This window comes from Sus scrofa, chromosome 13 (assembly GCF_054392235.1).
Source record: "Sus scrofa isolate SSC_HxYL_T2T_F1_AM1 chromosome 13, Sscrofa_HxYL_maternal_Yorkshire_Landrace_v2.0, whole genome shotgun sequence".
Lineage (NCBI taxonomy): Eukaryota > Metazoa > Chordata > Mammalia > Artiodactyla > Suidae > Sus > Sus scrofa.
Window position 1 is genome coordinate 93,964,294 of NC_139395.1, and position 27,214 is coordinate 93,991,507.

At 46.4% G+C, this 27,214-nt stretch overlaps 1 protein-coding gene across 6 annotated transcripts in view; it reads left to right on the forward strand.

Moving 5' to 3' along the window:
• Nucleotides 1–13,207: 13,207 nt before the first annotated feature.
• The window catches only part of ESYT3 (extended synaptotagmin 3), a 51,485-nt gene continuing 37,478 nt past the window's right edge, over nucleotides 13,208–27,214 (forward strand). For all 6 annotated transcript variants that reach the window (XR_002337696.2, XR_014823983.1, XR_014823984.1 and 3 more), the window contains exon 1: nucleotides 13,208–13,731. Coding sequence is in view for 1 of the 6 variants with exons in the window: in XM_003358571.6 (XP_003358619.4) it covers nucleotides 13,405–13,731 (327 nt within the window). In the remaining 5 variants the exon portion in view is untranslated. The remainder of the gene's footprint in view (nucleotides 13,732–27,214) is intronic.

The window sequence follows — 27,214 nt, forward strand, 5'->3', positions numbered from 1 at the left end:
TCAACCTCATGGTTCCTAGTCGGATTCGTTAACCACTGCGACACGACGGGAACTCCATGCTGTTGGTTACTTCTAATAATTTTTTTATTTATTTCAGTTATTGTATTTTGCATCTCTGCTTGCTTAATCCTTAAATTTTGTATTTCTTTGCTCAGTGTTTCTTGTAATTTATTAGTCCTTGCCTCCAGTTTATTTCCAATGTCTTGAATCATCTTCACACTCATCAGTCTAAAGTCTTTTGATAATCTCTAGATCACTTAGCTATTTTTCTGGGGTTTTTTCTTGCTCCCTTATCTGAGTTATAGTTTTCTGCCTTTTCATTTTTGTACCTTTCCGATGTGGTCTCCTTTTTGCAGACAATAGTGTTGTAGCCTCTATTACTTCTGATGCCTGCCTCCCTTGTGGCTGAAGTTGGCAAGGGGGCTTGCTATAGGCTTGCTGATGGGAAGGCTTCCTGATGTGCCTCTCCATTGGTAGGTGGATGATTCTTATCTCTCTGGTGGGTAGGGCTTTATCTCTGGGTGAGATTAGAGAGGGCTATGTGGCTGGAGTATCTTTAGGCAGACTGTTTGCTTATGGGTGGGGTGTATCCCACCTGAATTATTGCTTGCCCTGGGGCTTCTCAGCACTGATGTGTGGGGCCACATTTTTCCAAAGTGGCCACCTCTAGAGGAACACTCGCTGAGGGCTGTCCCAGAGATCTTTGCCCCCAGTGTCCTCCCCCAATAACTATCCACAGTAACCCCCTGTTTACCAGGAGATCCTCCAAGAAGTGCAGTCAGATCTGACCCAGATTCCTATGGAGTCTCTGCTTTGCCTGGGACCCAGTGTACATGAAAGCCTGTGTGTGCCTTTCAAGAATGGGGTCTCTTTTTCCCCCAGTACTGTGGAGCAACTCTGCACAAGCCTCATTGACCTTCAGTGCCAGATGCTGGGGGCTCCTTCTCCCAATGCCAGGTCCCCAGGCACAGGGACCTGATGTGGGACTCAGAACTTTCACTCCTGTAGGTGAATGTCTGTGAGTGTCCAGTTACTTTCCAGTCTGTGGGCTGCCCACCCAACAGTTATGGGGTTGCTTATACCATGTAATCACCCCTATTACCATCTTTCTCTTTGTATTCTGGAGTAGGATATCTTTTTTGATAGTTTGAAGTCTGGTTGAAGGTTGTTCAGCAGTTGGTTGTAATTTTGTTGCTTTTATGAGAGAAGGTGAGTTCCAGTCCTTCTACTCTACCATCTTAATCCCATGTCTAGTTCCATCAATTAGGAGGGGTTCTCTTGTGGCACAGTGGGTTAAGGATCTGGCATTGTCACTGTAGCACTTTGGGTCACTGGTGGTGCGGGTTCAGTTCCTGGCCTGGGAACTTCCATATGCTGCAGGCACAGAAAAAAATAGAATTGGCGAGGGAGGAGTGTTAAAACCTCTAATTATGATTGAAGCCCTGTCAATTTGTCAATTCTTCTTTGCTTAATTTCTTTAATGGTAGAAAAGGAAGAAAAGGGAATAAACACCAGATGGAACAAATTGAAAGCAAAGAGCAGTAGAGGAGACAAACCCAAACATGTCAGTTACCACCTAAATACAAAAGGACTGAACACTACACTTAAAGATGGAGATTCGTGATTAGTTTTTTTAAATGACCCAGTGTTATGTATATGAGACACACTTTTAATGTAAGAACACATATAAATTGAAAGTAAAAGGATGGAAAGAGATCTATCACAAAAGTAGTGAGAAACAGTAAGGACGAGGAAGGTGGAGTGGTTATACTCATATTCAAGGCAAGGAGAAGTATTTGAGATAAACAGGGACTTTAAAAAATAGCATAATGGTGCATTCATTAAAAGGCAGTTATGAACATGTATGTGCATAATGGCAGAGCTTTAAAATCCATAAACAATATTTGACAGAACTGCAAGAAGAAAGAGATAAACCAAAAATCACAAATGGAGATTTCAGCTCTCCTGTCAGTAACTTAAGAATAGCTAGACAAAATGTAGTAAGGATATGGAACTTCTGAACCATGCAATGAATCCTCTTGATCTAATGACATATATAGAATATGATATCCAACAACTGCAGAATACAACTTCTTTGTAAGGACACATGGAACTAAGATAGACTATTCGCTAGACCATAATACAAATCAACACATTTCTGAGGATTGAAATCATACAAAGGATGTTCTCTAACCACAATGGAATTAAAAAATATTAATAATGAACAAACAAATTAAAAATCTCCAACTATTTAAAATTAAACAGGTACTTCTAAATAATCAATGGATCAAAGAAGAAATTACAATGGAAAATAGAATAGTTTTTAACTGAACAAATAAAGCATAACATAATTGAACCTAAACCTGACACAAGAATAAATAAAATAGCTGTATAGTCCTAAGTGTTAGTGAAATTAAATGAATGATTAAGAACCTTCTTACAAAGAAAACTATATGCTCAGATGATTTCATTGGTAAATTCTACCAAACATCCAAGGAAAATATAATGCCAATCATACACAAACTCTTTCAAGACAGAGGAAAAAGGAAATTTCTCAACTCATTTGAGAAGCCAGCATAATCCTGATATCAAAAACTGACAAGGAAAGAAAATTACAAGAATGGAACATTTCAGACCTATTTCCCTCATGAATATAGACCCCAACATTGGCGTTCCCTTTGTGGCTCAGTGGTTAATGAACCTGACTCGTATCCATGAGGATGCAGGTTTGATCCCTGGCCTCGCTCAGTGGGTTAAGAATCTGGCACTGCTGTGAACTGTAGTGTAGGTCTCAGACGAGGTTCAGATCCCGTGTTGTTGTCACTGTGGTGTAGGCCAGCGGCTGCAGCTCCATTTCAACTCCTAGTCTGGGAACATCCATATGCTGCAGGTGCAGCCCTAAAAAGACAAAAAGACAAAAAAATTTTTAAAAATAACAAAATAGATGCCAACATTCTATTGGCAAAATATTAGTAAATCAAATAAAGTTATAAATAAAAAAGATAATACTTAATGAAAAAATGGGTTTTATCCTAGGTATGCAAGGTCAAATGTCAACATCCATTTAATTTTATATTCATAAATCAATCACCATAATTTTATGCATTAACATAACTGGGGGGACTGTATGATTGATCATATCTACAGATTCAGAAAAAGCATTTTGTCAAATTCAATATCAAATTCAGCCAAGTAATATAAAAGGGGAAGTTTCTTAATCTGATAAAGGACATCTTTAAAAAATTTCAGTTAAATCATGCATAATGATAAAATATTGAATGCTTTCCCTCTTAATATCTGGAACAAAACAAGGATTTTGCTCTCATTCTATTCAACATTGTACTGAAGTTCCAAAAAGAAACAAAAGATACAAAGACTGAAAAGGAAGAAGTAAAAACATGCTTATTGGCAGATAACATCATTTTTAGAATTTAAGGTTTTTTCCATATTTTTGGAATTTCTAAAAGAATCTACAAGCAAACTTATAATTTAGTGGATACAAGTCAATATGCAAAATCAGTTATATTTCTATATGCTAGCCACAAAGTACTAGAAAACTAAATTTAAAAATCAGGAGTTGCTATTGTGGCTCAGTGGGTCAAGACCTCAACATAATGTCCATGAGGATGAGGATTCGGTGCCCGGCTTCATTCAGTGGGTTAAGGATCTGGTGGAGCTGTGGCATAGGCCAGCAGCTGCAGCTCCAATTTGATCTCTAGCCCAGGAACTTCCATATGCTGCAGGTGTGGCTGTAAAAGAAAAAAAAATTAAAAAGTAAAAATCAACACTACTTAGCATCAAATATATATATTTACATATGTGTATATATGTGTGTGTGTGTTTGTATATATGTGTGCCTATGTGTATATGTGTGTATATGTATCTGTGTGTGTGTGTATGTGTATATATATATGACGAAGGTGCCAAGCTATCACTTTTGTCATTATGTTAGGATGAATATAGGCAGTCCTCACTTTGCACAGTAGTGTGGGACCAGCTGAAACTTCTTTTTTTTTTTTTCTTTTTTGTCTTTTCTAGAGCCGCTCCCGCAGCATATGGAGGTTCCCAGGCTAGGGGTCTAATCGGAGCTGTAGCCACAAGCCTATACCACAGCCACAGCAATGCAGGATCCGAGCCACGTCTGCAACCCACACCACAGCTCACGGCAACGCTGGATCCTTAACCCACTGAGCAAGGCCAGGGATCGAACCTGCAACCTCATGGTTCCTAGTTGGATTCATTAACCACTGAGCCACAACAGGAACTCCTGAAACTTCTTAAGTGATCCTAATAATCGATTGGAAAAATGACGATTGTCCCTTGACATTTAAAAATGTTTAACAAAACATTAAAATCTTCCATACTGTCAATTATAAATATGTCAAGAAGTAAGAAAAATAGAAAAACTGACATTTATTTAGTACATTGTAACTTAAAATATTTGAAACATTGGCAGTATCTATTAAAACTTAAAATTCGCATATCCTTGACAAAGCAATTCCACGAGACCAAGAGAATAGATGTTCATCTCACAGTATTACAAGAATTTTCATAGAAGTTTTATTTACGATAACAAAAAATAGGAAAAAAACTAAACTTACATCTTCAGGAAAATGGATCAATAAATTGTGGTATGTGTATACAATGTAATATTATATGGAATTAAAAAAATATAATGCAACAACACAGATATGTTCGTATCTAAAACATTAAGTTGAACAAAAAACCAGGCACAAAAGTATACATACTATTGGGCTATTGTTGGAGTTGATTTATATGAAGGTCAAGAACAGGCACATCTAATCAATGATAATAGACCGGTCACTTCTGGACATAGATGTTAACTAGGGAGAAACCCAAAGAGGCTTCTTGGAATGAGAATGATGTTCTACATCTGGATATGGTGATAACACTGATGTATAATTAGTAAAATTTGTTTAAACTGTACCTTTAAGATGTGTATATTTTACTGCATGTAAATTATGTTTAATAAAAATAAGTAAAATTGAAAGAGAATGCTTATAAAGCTTTCAATACAGTGCTTTATGCATGGTATGCTCTGAATAAATGCTATCAATCTGTTACTTTAAAAATTTGTAGGAGTTCCAGTCATGGCTCAGTGCTTAACAAACCTGACTTGTATCCATGAGGATGCGGGTTTGATCCCTGGCCTCACTCAGTGGGTTAAGGATCTGGTGTTGCCATGAGCTGTGGTGTAGGTCTCAGACAAGGCCAGGATTCTGCATTGCTGTGGCTGTGGCATAGGCCTGTGGCTATAGCTCCAATTGGACCCCTAGCCTGGGATCCTCCATATGCCACAGGTTCGGCCCTAAACAAGACATAAAAAAAAAACCCCAAACTTGTAGGGAGTTCCCGTTGTAGTTCAGAGGGTTAAGGACCTTACTAGTATCCATGAGGATATGGGTTTGATCCCTGGCTTAACTCAGGGGGTTAAGGATCCAGCATTGCTGCAAGCTGTGGTGTAGGTCACAGACATGGCCGGGATCTGGTGCTTCTGTGGCATAGGCCAGTTAACTGCTGCTCCAATTCAACCCCTAGCCTGGGAAACTCCATATGACGCAGGTGAGGTCCCCCAAAAAACAAAAACAAAAACAAGAACAAAAACATAGCTGATTAAAAAGAAAAATTCAAGACCCTATAGTTACTTTTTGTCTTTTTTATGTTTTATTAAAGTGTAAACATTTATTTAAAATGTGCCAATTTCTGCTGTACAGCAAAGTGACCCAGTCACAAATATATTTATACATTCCTTTCTTATATTATCTTCCATCATGGTCTCTTCCAAGATACTGGATATAGTTCCCTGTGCTGTACAGTAGGACCTCATTGCTCATGCATCCTGAATGTAATAGTTTGCATCTACTAACCCCAAACTCCCAGTTCATCCCACTCCCCTCCTCCCCCTTGGCAGCTACAAGTCTGTTCTCTGTGTCTGTGAGTCTGTTTCTGTTTTGTAGATAGGTTCATTTGGGCCATATTTTAGATTCCACATATAAGTGGTATCATATGGTATTAGTCTTCCTCTTTCTGACTTACTTCACTTAGTATGAGAATCTCTAATTACATTCATGTTGCTACAAACGGCATTATTTTGTTCTTAAATGGCTGAATAGATTTCCATTCTATATATGTACCACTTCTTCTAAATCCTTTGGTCTGTCCATGGACATTTAGGTTGTTTCCATGTCTTGGCTATTGTGAATGGTACTGCACGGAACATAGGGTGCATGTATCTTTTTTTGGTTTTGTCCTGATAGATGCCCTGGAGTGGGATTGCTGGACCATAGAGTAGCTCTTTATTTAATTCTCTAAGGAACCTCAGAACTCTACTGTTTTCCATAATGGTTGTATTAATTTACATTTCTGCCAACAGTGTAGGAGGGTTCCTTTTTCTCCACACCCTCTCCAGCATTTGTTATGTGTAGCCTTGTTAATGGTGGCCATTCTGACTGGTGTGAGGTGGCACCTCATTGTAGTTTTGAGATGCATTTTTCTAGTAATTAGTGATATAGAGCATCTTTCCACATGCCTACTGTCCATCCATATGTCATCTTTGGAAAAATGTCTATTTGGGAAAGACCCTATAATTAAGGCTATTTAATGTGAACTACAGAATTGCTGGGTTAAGGCCATGCGGCTGGAAGTAGAACTACTGCCAGGGTGGAGATGTGCAATGGGACAGCCTGCTAGTTTCCAGAAGGGCAGCGAGGACAGAGGGGACTGCCTGTGTCTCACCTGGTCCGTGTTCCTGCAGAGCCAGGTTTGCACTTTGGCCAGCCCTGGCATGCATTCCTTAGTGGTGATGGTGGCAGCCACGACTGAGCACCAAGTGGGTCAAGCTACAGAGTCTATGTGGACGACCTGAGAGACCAGGGACCTTCCACAGTGGGCACTTCAGCCAATCCTGCACCTGCCAGTCCTGGGAGGACCTGTGGGACACCACCCTCTACTGTAAGTGTCACCTAGGCAAGAACCTGAAGAACAATCTCCAGCTGGCTAACAGATGGGAACTTACAGAGGCTCCTGGATCAAAGAAACGCAAATTGTGTGTGAAACAGGATGACTGGTTTCTGAGAACACTGGGCATGAGAAGACATGAGATGGAGGTTCCCTGCTGAAAACTGGGACTTCTGTGTGAGGTCAGCAAAGTGAGTTTGCCTGCTTCTAGTCACAGGAAGAAGCAGCTCAAAATTATATCAGGCCCCTAAAAAGCAGAAAGGAATAAATAACAGAAAATATACTTAATTAATATATATGTATTTATTTATATTTTTATACATATTTATATTTTTTTTAGCCAACCAAGCTAGAAAAACAAAATTAGACATAAGCTTCCCAAGGCAGAAGTTCTGTTTTATTCATTGCTGTATTTTCTGTGCTGCATACAACACCTGGCATGTAGAAGACCCTCAGTGGATACTTGCTGAATGAATAAACAAAAGAACCAGAGATGAAGGCGGAATTGAATAGCAGATTGGAGAAGCAAGGCCTCTTTTTGGAAAATGAGAGGAATCAATTTTCACATATTACAAGACAAAGAAAAGGATATTAAGCAAAAATAAAATAATAATATCACAGAGTTCCCTGGTGGTCTAGTAGCTAAGGATCTGGCAATTTCACTGCTGTAGTGCAGGTTCGATCCCTGGTCTTGGAACTTTTGCATGCTGTGGGCATGGCCAAAATAATAACAATATCAAAACTTTCAGATCACATTTCCACACCAAAAAATATGCTAATGGATTATAAATACAGTCAGAATTTGAGTTACTGACAGATAATTAAATGGTTATCTACCACAACAGGTATAAATATCTAACATATCCCAGCAACCTACTCTTCCCAATTAAGGAATGATAGTTGCAGTTTTCCTCCATAAAAGCATGGCCTAAAAGAACATTACCAACACACTTAAGGCAGATCTAATTATATTTCTAAAGTAACATACCTTGCCTCTTGTCTTTGAGCATGTATATGTAATATGCTTTTAGAAGATAAAACTTTTCTTATAATCAAAAAGATTACTTATTCCACAAGTGACAACACTCACCAGGGATTTATTTCAGCAGGGGTGGTGGCTGTTAGTGGGAGGTAGAAATGGGAGATAAGTGTGAGTAGAATAAGGGGATGGGGGTCTTGCACCCTGTCTTCCTAGAAGTGGGGAGAGGCCATCCACACAGTAGGCTGGATGCAGGTGAATTCAAGCAAGAGATCAAGAAAGTCTCGCCACAGTGGTCACTGTGCAATCTTTCTTTTGCTAAAAAAAAGTCCCATTTTTTATTTCATACTTTGAGTGGCATGTCTATTTTACTTTTTTTTTGCAGGAAAAAAAAAAACTGAAAACTTTGTTCTCTGCTGGGCTCTTTTTTTTTTTTTTTTTTTTTTTTTTTTGCTTTTTAGGGCCACACCTGCAGCTTATGGAGGTTCCCAGGCTAGGGGTCAAATTGGGGCTACAGCTGCAGACCTACACCAGAACTCACAGCAACGCTGGATCCTTAACACATTGACTGAAGCCAGGGATCAAACCTGCAACCTCATTGTTCCTAGTTGGATTTGTTTCCGCTGTACCACAGTGGGAACATCTTCTGCTGGCCTCATTTAAAATTCATTTATTGGAAGTTTCTGCTATACAGCAAAGTGACCCAGTCATAGATAATGTAACATTCACTTTCTTATATTAGCTTCCATCATTGCCTCCAATTTTTTTTCTGATTTTTTTCTTCCTCTCTGGTTCCAACAATTCTAGTGGCTGTTTCTCCCACCTGCCCCCCATACTTCTACCACTTTAATGAGTGTATTGGTGTTATTCTGATCTCTCTGTTTTAATGACCACCTATTAAAATAATTTCAGTATTTAACACAAACCTCATAGAGATTTTATGGAAGTGATACTGGAGAACTTTGGAGCCTATATTATCCCAACTGGTATTGGGATAATATTTGGGGGAAGAAAAAGGAAAGAAAGAAAAAGAACTAAAATTAAAACTAGACCTGCTTGGGAGTTTGGGGTTAGTAGATGCAAACTATTGCATTTGGAATGGATAAGCAGTGAGATCCTGCTGTATAGCACAGGGAGCTATATCCTATCACTGTGATGGAACATGATGGAGGATAATGTGAGAAAAAGAATGTATGTATATGTGTAACTGGGTCACTTTGCTGTGCAGCAGAAATTGACAGAGCATTGTAAATCAACTCTAATTAAAACAAAAAACAGGAGTTCCCGTTGTGTCAGTGGTTAATGAATCCGACTAGGAACCATGAGGTTGCAGGTTCGATCTCTGGCCTTGCTCAGTGGGTTAAGGATCTGGCGTTGCCGTGAGCTGTGGTGTAGGTAGCAGACGTGGCTCAGATCTGGTGTTGCTGTGGCTCTGGCGTAGGCCGGCAGCTGCAGCTCCCATTAGACCCCTAGGCTGGGAACCTCCATATGCCGCTGGAGTGGCCCTAGAAAAGCAAAAAGACAAAAAAAATAAAATAAATAAAACAAACAACAAACAAAAATCTAGCAGGACTTCCCATTGTGACTCAGTGGTAATGAACTTGACTAGTATCCATGAGGACTCGGGTTCAATCCCTGGGCCCCAATCAGTGGGTTAAGGATCTGGCATTGCCACAAGCTATGGTATAGGTCACAGGCATGACTTGGATCTGGAGTTGTGGCTGTGGTGTAGGCCAGAAGCTGCAGCTCTTGTTAGATCCCTAGCCTAGCCTGGGACCTTCCATATTGCTGCAGGTGTGACCCTAAAAAAAATAAAAATAAACACACAGTGTCTTACTTAATCCTCACCACCAGCCCATGATTTAAGTATTACTGTGATCTCAATTTTACAGACGAGGATACTGTCCAGCAGAGAAGTTAAGGACCTTCCCCAGAGCCACAGAGTACTAGATTTAAACTCAGGCAAAGGAATTACAAACACTCTGCTCTGACCAGTGCTCTCACCTCCCCCTTTGTAGCAAACTCTGGCTGGACACAAGACATAAGATCAACGGTATACAGCCATTGCCCTCACAGAAATCTCAGTCTGTCAGAACTGGTAGATGCGAAATTACTCTAGCCCCACATGGAAATGCAGAAGTAATGACATAGCAGAGGCACTTTATCTTTCTGTTCCAAAACAGATGCTTTTATGAGATACTAAGTTTCTGTTAAAGATGAAGTTGTATGTAAACTTTATCTCTCTCTCTCTCTTTTTTTTTTTTTTTTTTTTTTTTTTTTTTTTTAAAGTTGAGTCTCAACTCAAACGTCACCTCCTCAGAGAGCCCTTTCCAAACTACCTGGGCTTTAATAAAACAGCCCTCGGCCCTGTGCCAGCTACTCTCTCTCACAACTGACTGCACTTCCTCACAGCATTTTCCCTTACCTATTTTCTGCTCTTAATTGTTTGCTGTCTGACTTCCTCCACTAGAAGGGCAGCTCTGTGAGAGCAGGGATCTTGCCTATACTGTTACCCTGAATCTCCTGTGGCTTGAACAGTGCCTGGCCCTTGTCAGTGGCTGTATTCGTTTCCAAGGGCTGTCTTCTCCAAGTACCACAAACCAGGGGGCTTAAAACAACAGAAATGTATTCTTTCTCCTTCCTGGAGACCAGCAGTCCTAAGTCAAGATGTTGGCAGGACTAAGCTCTCTCCAGCAGTTTCCTTGTTTCTCCTTCCGTCTGGTAGTGGCCAGCAATCTTTGAGCCTTGGATTATAGCCACATCACCCCAGTCTCTGCTTCCGGGGTCTTCCTCCTTGTGTCCATCTCTCCTGTGTCTGTTTCTAAAATCTCTCTCTTTATAAGGGCACTGGCCATTGGCTTTAGGGCCCACCCTAAGGCAATATGATCTCATCTTGACTTGATTACATTTACCAAGACCCTGTTTTCAAATAAGATCCCATTCATCAGCACCAGGGGTTAGGATGTCAACATATTTTTTTTTTGGGGGGGACACACAATTCAACCTACAACAGTTGCCAATAAACATATTGAACAAATGAGGTAATGTTATCTGAAAAACTGGTATAACATGATGAATTCTCAGATGGGTTCAGGCAAAGGCTCTGGAAGGCATTGTTTCCTTCAGGTTTCGCTAATGATCAAATAGTACATAAAATGTCTTTTTGCTGGTTGTAGTAACCAAAGCAGAGTGTCCAGGTCAAGAAAAATAATGGCTCCAATGTTCTAGGCACAGATGTGACCTCGGGTGGGATATCAAGGGATAGATGTCATTTTCTCAATGTTCTTATATATTTAATTTAGAAGAGTAATTTAATGACATTATGAATAAAGTGTAGAAAACAGAGAAAAGAAAATCAACCATAATCCTAATTCCCTAATGTACTTTGGAGGAAATGTAGGAGCATTATTTCAGATAGTGGGAACAGCGAGTACAAGAGCCTTGAGGCATAAATGAGCTTTGGTGTGTTCAAGGAGCAGAGAAGGCAGTTTAGCTGGAGTATTGATGTCACACTGGGTCTCATTCTGGACATCAGCTCCCCAACCAACAGCCTTCCTTCTTCTGGTAATCCTCCCCCAAACACACTACCTTCCACACCCACTCCCCAAACACACTGACCCAGGAGGGGGCTGTGGTGTGGACCTGGTGTGTGTGTGAGGAGTGGCAGGGGTGATAGGTACAACTGGATCCTCTCTCCATGGCATCTGGAATTGGGACGGATAAAGGTCAGGCAGTCCCTGTGAAGCTCTGTGACCCGGGAAGCTATGGGGAAGGTGATGTGTTCTCCACTTCAGCCAGATACAAAGGAGGCAGGTCAGCAAGGGCAGCAGCAGGGATTCAGAGCTGAGTCCTGCAAGTTAGCTTCCTGGTCCATCCATCACGGAAGCCAGCTGCATTCCATCCTCGGGCTCCAGGAAACTTTCCTGTGTCCCTATCATACATTCTATTCCTTTAGCTCAAGCTGACCTGGGTCACTAGAGAATGCGTTGAGGAAAGGACTTCTATGGCCAAATAATTTGGGAAACAGTGGGTTAAATAAAATCTTACAGCTTTTTATCTTTAGGACGTCCTTTAATAGGATTATGTACATTCAAAAAGGAACTCTCCAAAAAGGAACTCAAGAGAGACACATTTTCTGCATTAATGTCCCAGGTTACACCGGGAAATGTGGTGCAACAGAATGCTAAGCTGGGAGGTTTCGGCTTCCACTTTTTAGCTGAGTCCTGAAAGACCAAGAACAACAGAGGACAGTACAGCTATTTTGACCACCAGGAACACATGTGCTGTTGAAAAACTCATCACAGCCAGTAATTTCATCCAAGAGAGAGGAAGGAAGAAAGAGATACCTGAAGATAGAGGGGAAGGAATACAGTTGCCTGTGCTTCCTGTCCATAGGGTCTCGCCTTTCAGTAAAACTATTGAAAGAATGTAGAATCATTCTGAATCATTTGTCAACTCCAAAAATCACATTCCAGTCATTCATGTGCCCATTCAGGTGAGCCGCCTTGTAATCAAAAGATGATTTACTCTCTGAACTTGGAGATTCAGACCTCCACCTGCTCTAATCATTCAGAAAAGATTAGATTTGGAAACCATGGGCTTCACGACTGACCCCCAAGCGTCCCAGAGCTTGCTCATCATTTTTGTCATGCACCATCACCTGCTGTACTGGGCGCCCTGAGATGAGCAGGACTGGCCTGGCCCAGGAAACTCCCCGCATCTTAGGATGCAGGGAATGGAGATCCTAACTTACACCTGGCAGAGTCCCAGAGCTTGACCAGGTGAGGGGAGCAGGGGGAGTGGGGTTAGGTCTAAGCTTTATAGAAGCAAGAGGAGGGGGGCAGCGATACAGGGCTCTGGGGTCCACCTAGAGGTCTCAGATACAGGATCAGGCCCATCTGATTAATTACACCCACCTGCATATTGCAGTCTGAGTGTAAGAAACAGGTTTTAGGTGATGTTTACCCATGACAAGCCGTTTGTCTACATGCCTTGGTGAGTCATAAACTGCCTAGGGCAGCAGCCTATCCGGGTTCCACTTGGGTGTTACAACTGCAACCTCCGCGGACGCCTGCGCGGGACGTTCAGGTCCGAGGGCGCCCTACACACCTCGTTTCTTTTCGGACGGGTGCTGGCTCCAGCCAGGCAGCCTGACCCCGCCCACTTCTGCCTGGGGCCGCCCCCGGGGCGGAGACACCCGAAGCTGCAGGCTGGGCGGGGAGAGAAGCGCTGCGGCTACGGCTGCGCCGCGCATTCCCAGGCGTGGCGCTCCGTGCGCGACTGGGAATCCCGAGTTCGCGGCTCTGGAACTGCGCGGGCGAGTCCGCCAGGGTTGGTGAGGCGCAGAGAGCTGGTCTCGCGCTCGAAGGACAGATGTGCCGGGGCGTCAGGGCGCGCGGACCCGAGCTCAGGTGAAGCTCTTGGAAAGGACAGACGGAGACGACCAGATGCCAGCAGAGGAGCCCTGCACTCCCGGCGCCCCGGGTGCCCAGCGGAGCGAGCGCGCGCCGGGCCGCGAACCGCGCGTGCCCAGCCAGCTGCTGCCGGAGCTCTACACCTTCGTGGCGCGCGTGCTGTTCTACCTGGCCCCTGTCTATCTCGCCGGCTACCTGGGGCTCAGCATCACCTGGCTGCTGCTCGGCGCCCTGCTGTGGATGTGGTGGCGCAGGAACCGCCGCGGGAAGCTCGGGCGCCTGGCGGCCGCCTTCGAATTCCTAGAGAACGAACGCCAGTTCATCAGCCGCGAGCTGCGGGGCCAGCACCTGCCCGCCTGGGTAATACGGGCCGAGTGGAGCGGGGGTCGGAATCTATTCTTGGAGGTTCGGAAAGAACCTGCGGCCGGCCGGGGAGCTGGGGCGCGCAGATCCAAGGGAGGGCGGGAGCCTGGGTATCAGCACATCTGGTCCCCCGAGGGGCTAGATGCACAGACTGTGGGGGCCGTGGCGCCCCTCATGCTCATCCCCATCTCTGGTCCGCCTGTGCTAGGAGCAGGAACCTAGGTTTCACCAGAGGGCCCAGAACCTGGGAGAAAAGTCACGGGTGGGCCACACCCAGGAGAAAAACAAGGGCTGCTGGGACTCAGCAAAGTTACTCGTGAGGGAAGCAGAAGACATTTCTTCCACCCGCCTGTTGATTCAAAGAAAAAACGGGTGCGACACTGACAAATAGAGCAGTGACAGAAACTGCAGACTTGTTGCCTTCCGCAGAGATCCGAACTGAGAGAGGGGGCCGGGCTAGAGAAGGGAGTGCGCGGATGGGGCTGCGAGCCAGCAGGCAGGGGAGAGGCCCAGCCGCCGCCACACTGGGTCTCAGGCTTCTCTCCCTCCCTCGCCTCCTAGAGGTACTCAGGCACAGCCAGACACACAAACACACAGACTTCAGCTACATAACCATCTCCTGGTGTGGAATGGCTTGGACTATGGCTTCTCAGACGCTTCTGGTCCTGAGAATCACTGGCCCGCTTAACAAGCAAGTTCTAGGCCTCACCTCATAACCTCCAGGTGGGACCTAAGGGGCCCAGGTGAGTCTTATGATCAGAGGAGTTTGGGAAACACTGATGCGGGAAGGAATTCAGCTCAAGATTTGGTCTACGGCAAACCTCCACCTCTGGGTGATGAACTGGTGTGAGTTGTCCCTGATTTCTTCCAGATATGTTCAGGCACTCTAGAGGTGAGACCCCTTCTTTCTTCTGGCTTGAAGCAGATGCATAGCAGGTAATTGCCAGAGAGGTCTTAGGAAAGCTGGAGCCGAAGTCCTGTCAGGATCCAGTCTTGGGCAAAGGCCTTGAGTGAAGGACACCCTACCTCATTTCCTGGATCAGATGGTCCCCAGACCACAGCCTCCCACCTCCTTGGCAGGGTCCTGGGAAGGGCCTGGCCTCAGCCTGCATTCTCCAGACCCTCCTGGCTGGCTTGGCTGGCCAGTTTGGGAGGCCAGGGCCTGGATGACCTTTTGGACTGAGGCTGTGGTACTGCAAAGGGCAGTGCAAGCAGAGTGGGCTCGAGAGCACACGTGGAGGCGGGTGTGGCCAGTATCTGAGGAAGCACTGTGCAGTTTGGCCAGGCTGACGGGTGCAGTATGGGCTGAAGGATAGGGCAGGTTTTGATGGAGGTTGGGGCTGATTCTTAAGGCTGAAAGGAGCCTGCGGAAGGTTTTGGAAAGGCCCTGTGAAAAGCAGCATGGAGGGAGAAATAAAGCTAGAGGAAAGACATCAGGTGAGAAGTTGACTTGAGCTGAGATGGAGATGGTTGTAGTGGGAACCAAGAGGAATGGCTGAGAGCTGGGAGTCTAGGTGCTTGGCGGCCCCCAGAGTGAGGGATCAGGGTCTTCCAGGATGCTGACTGGGGAGCTGGGTGCCCAGAATGAGAAGCAGGTCTGGGGAGGTTGATTGTCAGTGTGAACATCTGTGAAGAGCATGCAAATAGATGTAAATATGGGTTTTTGGACCCACCTTCCAAGCCCGGGGCTGCTGTGGAAAACCTGGAACCTACTTGGTTAAACATCCTTCTCCCAGTCTCTCCCAGCCTCCTGAAGACACACACTGTTTCTTTCAATTTTTATTGCAATATAGTTGATTTACAATGTTGTTTTAGTTTCAGGTGTACTGCAAAGTGATTTGCTTATACACATGCACACATATGTATTCTTTTTTAGATTCTTTTCCATTGTCGGTTATACGTATACATGAAATCAGAGAGAAGTGGTTCCTGTGTGGTGAGGACAGTGACCCTTGCACACAATTTTGGAGCATGGGTGTCTTTATCTTATACGTGGACCTTTTAGCATGCCTTCTTCCCTGTTTTGAGAATTGATTTTCTTGCAAGGAAGGGAGTTGATGGCTTATGACTTTGGTACCGGGAAATACTTTTTACAAATTCATAGATGGCAAACCAGTAGCTGGGGGGTTGAAAAAAACGTCCTGAGGGCCTTCCAGCCATTCAGGTGGTCCCCCACCACCTAGTGAGTGGGGGTAGATCCTGGCCCCCCTGCTGCTTGTTTGGCTTTGTGCGTCCTTTGCTCTAACTTGCACCAAGTCCCTGTGAGGGGACGGAGGCCAAGACCAGGCTGAGCCTGAGCAGACAAGTCATCACCCTCCCCTGCAGGCCACAGGGGCACTCTCAGTCATCCTTTCCTGCCCTTTTAGGCTCCTTCTCAACACTTAGCTCGAAGCTACTGCCTCCAGGTGATCAGAGAAGTTGCTTACCTTCGCTGGGTCCCCTTGCCTCCCCGCCCACGTAAAAGGAGGTTGTTTCTGGTCCAACCTCAGACAGACTGGCTCCTACCCTGATTCCCTTTCGTGGACAGTACAGCTGGAGGAAAGGATTCTTCTGCTTTAGAAGGAGTCTCGAGTGAAGATGCTGGACGTGGCCCAGCCCCATGGAGGGAAGGCAGGGATGTGGAAGAACACGGGTGTGGCTGCTGCCCGCTGTTCACGCACCAAAGTTCCTCATCCTCAGCTTTTAGATGTATTTTTCAAGGAATTAAGAGCCTTTGTGGTCTGCCCACCTTGCCAGGCCTGGGGGCTGTGGGCAGCACAGTGACAAAACTGGAATCCTTGATCCCACAGAGCTGGTGACACCCCAGCTCCACCAGTTATAGTGCTGTCACCTTTGAAGGCTCGATTTCTACACATGGTTGTGATGAGCTGAGTGTCCGAAAAGCTGCTTGTTTAGAGCAAGGCACAAGTGAGTGCTTAGCAGGCTGTCACTGCATCCTCCTCATTCTCTCAGGCCTCCAGAACCTCCCTTTTTCTGATAGGAAACTCATTACCCAGTGGCCCAGCAGCAAACATCGCTTTGGAGCTGGACGGCACAGTGGGCAGGGCATGTCAGAGGCTCCGGCCTGGCCCAGGCCATTCCTGGGGTTATGCTCATGGAATTCCCACTCTGCTGCTCCAGAAACTTCCCGCCTGGTCTTCCCAGCTGGCCCCTCATGATCTGAGGTCCTTAAGACCCTTCCTGGGGTAACTTTTGCCGTTTACTGCCCCCACCCCCTCTGAGGTCCCTGGCAGCTGGCTGGAGCTCTGTGGGAGCCTCCTGGATCCAGACACGACCGGCTCTTGGCTGCTCCATGGTTTACAGGTTGTTGATCGAGCCCTTGACCAGGCTCAAGTGGATGATTGGTTTGTTGATGAGGTATTTGTTGTGCCCCTGCCACAGGTGGTGTGAGGAGGAAAGTGTGGTGAGAGCCTCACCTGCTTCCAGGCCAAGCCAGATACGTTTGGGGTGAGGGCCTGGTAGACAAGGGAAGAACTGTCAGAATCCTTGCAGTCTGTCTGTCTGGTCTTAGGCCTGACCGTGCTCAGTCTCCTGCCAGCTGATAGCAATCAGCTGGCAGCTTCGTTAGAGATGATTAACTCTGTATCTGCTGGGGTGGAGGTGTGGACTTACAGTCTGAGGTTCATTCCCTGGGGGACCTTGAGACAGTCCACGGTCTTCTCTGGGTCTCTGATTCCCCCCTCCCCCCCAAAATATGGAGGTTCTAGGAGACGATCTAGAGCTTGTTTTTTGGGGGGTTTTTGGCTGCCCCTCAACATGTGGCGTTCCTGGGCCAGGGATCAGATCTGAGGCGCAGTTGTGACCTAGCTGTGGCAACACCGAATCCTTAACCCACCCACTGTACCGGGCTGGGGATCAAACCTGTGTTCCAGATCCAAAGATACAAGCAATCCTGTTGTGCCAAAGCAGGAGCTCTTAGAGCTTTTTTAGCTGTTAAGAATGTGCCATCATCGATTGGCCTCAACCTGGTTTTTCTTAGGGCCACACACCCGCAGGACCCTGTTCACCAACCTTTCTTGCCTCCCCACCACCTAACTGGTTGTGCCCTGGGGGTGCCCGCTGAGACAAGCACCGGGGAGAGGTGAACCATTCCCCCAAAGCAATGAGCGGTCCAGAGCTCACAGAAGCATCCCTAGGATGCTGGTCCCCTCGGATGGTTCCTTCTAAGCTCCAGGCCAGCTGTCAGGCTGACAGCCATGTGCTTTGCTTTCCTGGGGCTGAGTCTGACATACCTTCTGTGGGTGGAGTAGCAGTCTTCCAGAGCCCAGGCTCTCATAGTCTATCCTGTATTGATACTATTGTTAATTAGGGGAGTAAACACAGTGATAGCTCTGAGCTAGGCTGGACACTTGCAAATTAGATCCTAAAGCTCAAGTCTCAGAGTCAGTGCCATGGAACCTGTTTTTCAGCATTAGGACTGGTCGGGGGCTTCTTGAAGCCCAGCGGACTTCTTCCCCGAGAGGCCTCTCCAGTCCCGAGAGTTCATTGATAAGGCTTGGAGTTGGGCCTGTCCTCAGGAAGGAAGAGGCACAGCAGTTTTTAGTCAGGCCCCTTGGGTCTCTGCCCCACGCTTTTTTTTTTTTTTTTTTTTTTTTTTAGAGCTGCGCTTGCAGCCTATGGCAGTTCCCAGACTAGGGGTCAAATCAGAGCTGCATCTGCCAGGCTACGCCACAGCCACAACAAAGCAGGATCGAAGCCTCATCTGTAACCTATGCCACAACTGTGGCAATGCCAGATCCTTAACCCACTGAGCGAGGCCAGGGATTGAACTTGCATTCTCGTGGATACTAGTCAGGTTCTTAACTCGCTGAGCCACAGCGGGAACTCCCTCTGCCCCACATCTTAGTGATGCTTCATGGACTTATGTCCTAGGCTGGGATTGGGTAATAAGAGGAACAGAATGTGGGCCCAGCAAAGGGATCTTAAGCATCCATCCTTGTGTTCATTCCTTTACTCAGTCAATAAGCATCTATCGAGGGCTTGCAGTGTGTCAGGCACAGTGCTGCAGGCTGGCCCACAACATGAGTGACACATGGTCCCTGGCATCAAGGAACCCCTGGGCTGAATGGGCATTTTCTTATTTTTTTTTCTTAATTTAAAAACATTTTTTAAAATTAAAATGTAGTTGTTTACAGTGTTGTGGCAATTTCTGCTGTACAGCAAAGTGACCCAGGCATACATATATATATGTTCCCTTTTTTATATTATCTTCCATCATGGTCTGTCCCAAGAGCCTGGGTATAGTTTCCTATGCTGTGCAGTAGGACCTTGTGGTGTAGCCATTCTAAATAGCTGGCATCTACTAACCCCAAACTCCCACTCCCTCCTCCTCCCTCTTGGCAGCCACAAGTCTGAGAACGGCCTTTTCTGATGCAGTGTGCTCAGTCTTACAAGGTGGAGTCCAAGGCTTGGGCAGACATGGGGGAGGGGACCAACCCAGGCTGGAAGAGACCCAGGTGGCCTCCTTGGATAGAGGAAGAGGCACCCTGGTGTCACTGGTAGTTGGGCTGGGGGCACCCCAGGCACCAAGTGTCCCTCACGCTTGGTCACCTGAGCTCATCATCTCATCTTGGGGTGAGCAGATTCTGGACAGTAATTAATGACACCCAGACTCACAGGAAATGGCCAGGTACTTAATATACAGGGGGCTGAATGTTTCTAAGACAAGGATGTCCACAGCAGCCTTTTATCCTGGTCAAGGACCTGAGTCATTGGGAGGTCACTTGGTGGCTGAGGATTGGGGGCCAAGGGTGGGACAGCCCTGTTCTTCTCCTCTGCCCTGGACCCCTCTCCAGTGGGCAGAAAGGTGCAGAGAGTGGATCCCCAGCTTCCATTGGCCTCCTGGCCCAGAGCCTTGACAGCAGGAAGAGACGGTCCCTCTGTGGGAAGGTCCCCAGTGAGTTTGGGGAAGGGGACACCGGCAGGTATGAGCTACCCCGAACCCCCCAAGACCTGTGAAGGCCACAGCCCAGCTACAGAGAGGAGCAGGGGACCAGGGCCTCACCTTCCCTTCCTCCTGCCCCTACCTTCCAGACCTCTGTTCAGGGTTTCGTCTCCTGGCAGAGTCCCAGGGATTTTTAAATCTCAGAAAACCTGGAGCCCAAAGCCTCAAAGTGCTCCCACGTGCTGGAGGAAAGTATTTTCCCTCCTCCTCCTCTTCCACTGCAAATAGCAGAGAAACAGTTGTGTCCTGCCCCAGTGGGAGTGATTAAAGGGACAAAGCCCCATTCTCTTTACATACCTTGTCCTTTCAAGCCCAGAGCAGGAGACTTGAGTCCCTCAGGCCACAACGGGCCAGGGCTCAGCTCCTGCGCACCCCCTCTTTAGGTAAGCACAGGGGAGCTGAGAAGCCCTTCCCAGTGTGCCCGGGTCCCTAGTCCTCCAAACGCTCTGAGTGAAAAGCCAGCGAGCTCTTCCAGCACATGGAATATTTCAAGACCTCAGATTTGCCCATGCTGTTTACGTTTTAACATTAACTGGCTAAAAATCTCGTTTTTCTGGTTATCAAAGTACAACTATCCTCGTGGTAGAATATTTGGAAATGAGCTACAAGGAAATATTAGAGGAAGCATTTACAATCCCTTATTTACAAACATTCTTAAGGATTATGACATCCTTTGTATAAATAGACCATAAGTTACTTAACCATTTCGCTAGCCTCAGCTATTTTGGTCCTGTCCAAGTTTGCCCTATTTCTGCGGCTGTCGAGGTGGGTGGTGTTTCCTCTGTCTGGAATTTCTCCCTCTGATCTGCCAGTCTGGCTCCCTTGACTCCTCCTTCAAGTCCAAGCTCAGGCACCCACTCTGGGACCTGAGCGTGTCTCTGACACTTCACTTCCAATGTCCCTGTGCACCTACTTATTTTTATGTCTGATTTTTTCCTCCAGACCAAATGTTCTTTTAGGGAAGGTATGTTTCTTATCCTTCCAGTACACTCAGCTCCCTGATCAGTACTCCACCCATGTAGGCTCTCAGTAAAAATCTGGATGGGAGTTTCCTGGTGGTGCAGTGGATTAAGGACCTAGCATTGTCACTGCTGTTGGTGCAGGTCTCAGCTGTGGCACACGTTGGATCCCTGGCCCTGGAACTTCCATGTGCCGTGGGAACAGCCAAAAAAATTAACAAAATCTGTGGCATGAATGCTGCAGGGCACATCTGCCATGTAAATCTTAGTCCCTGTTTGTCACATTCCTACACATTAAACTGATCTGTCAAAACTTATGAACTTTAGGGAGTTCCTGTCATGGCTCAGCGGTTAACAATCCGACTAGGAACCATGAGGTTGCAGGTTCAATCCCTGGCCTCACTCAGTGAGTTAAGGATCTGGCGTTGCTGTGAGCTGTGGTGTAGGTCACAGACATGGCTCAGATCCCGCATGGCTGTGGCTGTGGCTGTGGCTGTGGCTGGCGGCTATAGCTCCGATTAGACCCCTAGCCTGGGAACCTCCATATGCCGTGGGTATGGCCCTAGGAAAAAAAGACCAAAAAAAAAAAAAAAAAAAAAGACAAAACTTAGAAACCTTAAAGATCTTTATTCCCATCTCACTGTGGCCTCCTCAGCATTGAGGAGGAAGAGGAGGAGAATCAGTAGTTTGATAAGCAAGAGGATAAGATATTTACCCTCCAAGTGATACCAAACCTAACTGGATCACTGAACTCTCAGCAACTCAGTGTTACATTCAGGTCTTCTTAAAATGATGACTCTGGAGTTCCCGTCGTGGCGCAGAGGTTAACAAATCCAACTAGGAACCATGAGGTTGCGGGTTCGGTCCCTGCCCTTGCTCAGTGGGTTAACCATCCGGCGTTGCCCTGAGCTGTGGTGTAGGTTGCAGATGCGGCTCGGATCCTGCGTTGCTGTGGCTCTGGCGTAGGCCAGTGGCTACAGCTCCGATTCAACCCCTAGCCTGGGAACCTCCATATGCCGCGGGAGCGGCCCAAGAAATAGCTAAAAAGACAAAAAAAAAAAAAAAATGATGACTCTGTGGACAGCTCAGACCTTATTCCTCAGGAAGGGTGACAGGCTCCTGGCACCTGCCTTCTGACCAATGACTGCCTTGGGAGTGTGAGCTTGCTCTGTCATCCTGCTGGGTCCAGCCAACCTAGGCCAGTTTGCAGGCTGGGTGTGCCTGTGGATTCTAGCACAGCGCTAGACAGAATCCCAAGCTGGCAAAGCAGTTATTTCCTTCCAGCACTTTTTAACAGGGTGGTTTTAAGCAGAAGAGTGGGCAGATTTAAAAGCAGTTTTCATGGTTAAATGTTTACCTCCCAAGAACAGAGGGAAAAAAGGACGAACGTCTGTTTCATCAGGAGAAGAGTGGGTGAAATGAGGGACCATTTTCTGGTAGAGGAGGAACCACCACAGAGGCACCCACAGAGCAGAGTCTGTCTCAGGAGGATGGGAGCCTAATGCAGCCTCCTTGTGGAGGGCATCCCCTCCCTGCAGGACACCAGGAAGAGGGCCTTCTCTCTTCTTTGAGGGAGGGGAGGGGTGGGTTGCAACAGCTGAGTCATCAGGAGTGCGTGTTTAAGAATGCCCTTTGGGAAGTTCCTGTCATGGCTCAGTGGAAGCTAATATGACTCGCATCCATGAGAATGCAGGTTCGATCCCTTGCCTCGCGCAGTGGGTTAAGGATCCGGTGTTGCTGTGAGCTGTGGTGTGGGTTGCAGATTCGGCTTGAATGGATCTGATGTTGCTGTGGCTGTGGTGTAGGCCAGCAGCTACAGCTCCACTTCAACCTCTAGGCTGGGAACCTCCATATGCTGTGGGTGTGGCCCTAAAAAGACAAAAAAAAAAAAAAATGCCCTTTGGGAGATCCCATTGTGGCTCAGTGGGTTAAGAACCCGACATAGACTCCATGAGGATGCGGGTTCAATCCCTGGCCTTGCTCAGTAGGTTAAAGATCCGGTGTTGCCGTGAGCTGTCGTGTAGGTCGCAGATGTGGCTTGGAGCCCACGTTGTAGTGGCTGTGGTGTAGGCCAGCAGCTGCAGCTCTGATTTGACCCCCAGCCTGGGAACTTTCATATGAGGAGGGTTCGTTCGGCCCTAGAAAGATAAAAAAAAAAAAAAAAAAAATGCCCTTTGGGCCAGAGCCATGAGGTGGTTTTGTTTTGGTTTTTTTTCCCCCTAGTAAAGAGGATATGTACCTAGTTCTTTGTGTATACCTGTGATTCTATGGATGTGTCTGTATAGTTCTGGGTGTGTGTCTCTGTGTGTACATGGTCTTTGTGTGTTTGTATATATCTTGATGTGTATTATGTATGTGTGTGTCCACCTACCTCTGTATGTGTGTCTCCTGTCACTCCCCCTGCCTCCAGAGGGTTTGGTGGCCAGAAGCTCCTGTCCAGGCGTCTCATCTCAACCCCAGCCCATCCATGGGCTCCCCCTACCCCCATGGGATGCAGCCATCACTCTGGCTCCATTTTCTCACTGCTGTGGAATCATTTTTCCTAAAGTGCTTAGAGCATAAAGCTAAAGACCACCTAAGGATGAAGTATCATCATGGGCCATTGTGGGTGGCCTCTGCTGGCCTGGAATTCACACTCATACTTGGTTTGATTTAGTCTATCTCTCCTCTATAAGCTCTCATTACCACCAGTCCCTTGACAATGTTTTAAAATCTGCTCTCATCAAACGATGAGCCCACTCTGCCCAGAAGGCTTTGGCCCAAGTGCACAAACAGCAGCGCGTCTGTGTTAGTTTAGGGAGGCCTCAGGTGGGGTGGGGGCCCAGACCCCATATGTTGAAACTTCCTCCAGGGCTTCAGCAGGGAGCATAGCAGGCATCTGAGATCCTGTTGACTTGACTCTGGACCTGGGGCAACTTTCACATTTTCCAGGCCAGCTTTGGGGAAATGCTTACACCTGTAATGTGTCTGTTGGGAGAGTGTTCATGTTTCCATGGAGACAAGCCTTCAAGAGCTCTGAATTTGTCTCCATCTGAGCAGCACAGGAATGCCCAGCTTCACGCCTCTCAGTCAGGAGAAACCTAAGGTCACAGGAAGGGAGCTGGGATCAGACACTTTTTAGAGGCAAGGGCAGTGGCTTTGTGTTTCTCAGCTACCTGTTAGCTCTAGCCTCCCTTTGCTCTTTGTGCTGCGAAATTTATTCCCTTTGTAAAAGAACTGAGGTCCTTAGGCAGCTGTTAAGAATTTGATGACAGGGGAGTTTCCGTCTTGGCGCAGCAGAAATGAATCCGACTAGGAACCATGAGGTTGCAGGTTCGATCTCTGGCCTTGATTAGTGGGTTGAGGATCCAGCGTTGCCATGAGTTGTGGTGTAGGTCACAGATGCTGCTCGGATCTGGCGTTGCTGCCGCTGTAGTGTAGGCTGGCAGCTGTAGCTCCAATTAGACCCCTATCCTGGGAACCCCCATATGCTATGGGTATAGCCCTAAAAAAAAAAAAAAAAGAATTTGATGACAAAGAGGTGTTCTCCCAGGAGTGACAGCTGGAGACACAGGCTGTGACTGGAGCCCTGGTCAGGAACCCCAGGGGACAGAAAAACCACTTTGCTCCAGGGCTCCTCCTGCCTTGGGGACCTGTGCCTTTGCGCTTCTACACCCTTCACTGCCAGGATTAGAACTAGCTGGTGAGCTTGTTAAAGATACAAGTTTCCAGGCCTTTCCCCCATACTCCTGAATCAAAATCTTATAGGGTCCTGACCAGGAACCCATCTTTCAATCAGATTTCAGGTAGTGTTTCATACAGAAGAGTTTGAGAACTGCTCAAACTGAAGAGTCTAGCCTTTTGCATTGACTGGTGGTGTCAGTGTCTCTCCTAGCTGGTCCCAGAGACTCCTGGCTACTCCCATCCTCATGGGGTTTGGAAAAGTGACTTTAGGACTCAGTCTGAGAGTGAGCCACTTGGCTTCTTTTTCTGCCTTCCTTTGTTTACCTATAAGGGAAAGACAGAGGCTCTGATTGGGCCCCTTTGCCCCGCCTAACTATGGGGTGCCCCCACTGGGCAGAGTTTCCCATGAGGCCCAGCTTGGGCGCAAATCTCTCAGCCATTCAGCGGAGACCAGGGAACCAACAATAGACTGTGGTCTTTCCACTTTGGCCACAGCCGCTCTCACTGTGCTATCTTGTCCTCATTTTCTGGTCTCCCTTCTCACTGGTCTCCCAAAGTACAAAGCTGCAGGCACTAGGAGACCCGGTAGGGGATTTGCTGAGCTTTTCAGTGGGACAGACCTAGACACACAGTACATCTTGTTCTCAGCATGTACCTGAGGTCAGGGCTGTCGGTGTTGGTACCTCTGAGGTTTAAACAGCTTCCATTGAGAGTCGCCATTTCTGGACATTTACACTGAGCCAGAAAGGGTACTGAGCATCTTATTTGCATTGTTTGCTCGGGAAACTCTATGAGGTTGGTAGTAGTGTCCCCATCTTGTGGATGAGAAAACTGAGTAACAGAGGTAGAATTTTATTTTATTTTATTTTTTTGTCTTTTTGCCATTTCTTGGGCCGCTCCCTCGGCATATGGAGGTTCCCAGGCTAGGGGTTGAATCGCAGCTGTAGCTGCCAGCCTACACCAGAGCCACAGCAACGCAGGATCCGAGCCATGTCTGTGACCTACACCACAGCTCATGGCAACGCCGGATCATTAACCCACTGAGCAAGGGCAGGGATCGAACCCGCAACCTCATGGTTCCTAGTCAGATTCGTTAACCACTGCGCCACCACGGGAATTCCCAGAGGTGGAATTTTAAATGCACAAGGAATAGATTAGAAAAGCCCTAAGAAATGGACTTCACATGCTGACATTGCAGTTGGAGGAGGGGGAGGAGAAGTGGAGGAGAAAAAGATTTGAAGGCTGAGCTCAGGTGAGAGGATCCAAGTTCTGGTCACCTGAGTGATCTTGGTAGATACTAGCCTCTGAGTCTCTCCCCACGTGTAAAATGGGGATAATTGCATCTTTGCTGTTCACTTTATACGACATGAGGAGGATCAAGTGAAAATGTCTGTGGGATGCCCTTTGTGATCTAGAAAGCATGGCCTCCTGATGAGGGCTCAGGTCCCATGAGGGCGGTCCTCTACCAAGTTAGAGTTTCCCTAAGAGAGGAAGACAGTGCTATGTAATGTTTCCTTCCTCTCTTTCTGTCTTTCTGTTTTTTCCTAAGGCCTCACCCATAGCATGTGGAGGTTCCCAGGCGAGGGGTCTAATTGGAGCTGTAGCCACCAGACTGTGCCGCAGCCACAGCAACTCGGGGTCCAAGCCTCGTCTGTGACCTACACCACAGCTCACAACAATGCCAGATCCATTAACCCACTGAGCGAGGCCAGGGATCGAACCCGCAACTTCACGGTTCCTAGTTGGATTCATTAACCACTGAGCCACGACGGGAACTCCTGTAATGTTTTCTTTTTTTTTTTTTTTGTCTCTTTGTCTTTTGTTGTTGTTGTTTTTGTTGCTATTTCTTGAGCCGCTCCCGCGGCATATGGAGGTTCCCAGGCTAGGGGTTGAATCGGAGCTGTAGCCACCGGCCTACGCCAGAGGCACAGCAACGCAGGATCCGAGCCGCGTCTGCAACCTACACCACAGCTCACGGCAACGCCGGATCGTTAACCCACTGAGCAAGGGCAGGGACCGAACCCGCAACCTCATGGTTCCCAGTCGGATTCGTTAACCACTGCGCCACGACGGGAACTCCCCCTGTAATGTTTTCTTAAGAGGAATGGGTGTGGTGGTATGGAAAAGCACAGACGCACCTGAGTCTGGTCCCAGCTCTAGCACTCCACAGCTGGTGATTGTAAGTAACCTCTGAGCCTTAGTTTCCTTATCTGTAGAATGAGGGCTAGTAAGGGAATAAGGTGAATATGCAATGATATGAGATAACATGAGCTCAAAAAGGCTGAAAATAGGATAGAAAACGATACAACTGGGCAACTTTGAAACAAAAGAAAGCTGTAATACCAATTTTCATATTAGACAAAATAGAATATACCTCAGATATGTCTTAATGACAGATGTTATATGCTCATAAAAGGAGCCATAATTAAGATGATATAATAATCATGGACATATGTGTACTACATAATATAAACTTGAAATATAAACCAACAACTGTCAGAACTGCATGGATACATCAGCATTTGGGCTTGACATTTTTCATATATTTCTCTCTGAAAATGGAAAATCAAGTAGACAGCAAGGATGAAAACTGTTAAAAGGAAATGATTAATAACTGGATCATACATGGAACAGTCATAGAAATTAATCATGTACCAGGTCACAAAGGAATTATCAGTATATTCCAATGAATTGCCATCCTACAGACTGTTCTGACATGAAGGAATGAAATTAGAAAACGATAATAAATAGCTGTAGGTATCTCATATGTCTGGCTATTTTTTAACATTACTATTTTAAAAAGTCATTGTTTAAGAGGAAGTCATAATGGAAATTACTAAAACTGTGACCTGAATAATGGTGAAAAAACTTTGTCAAAATAGTAAGGGAATTTATAACCAAATTTATCATAAAG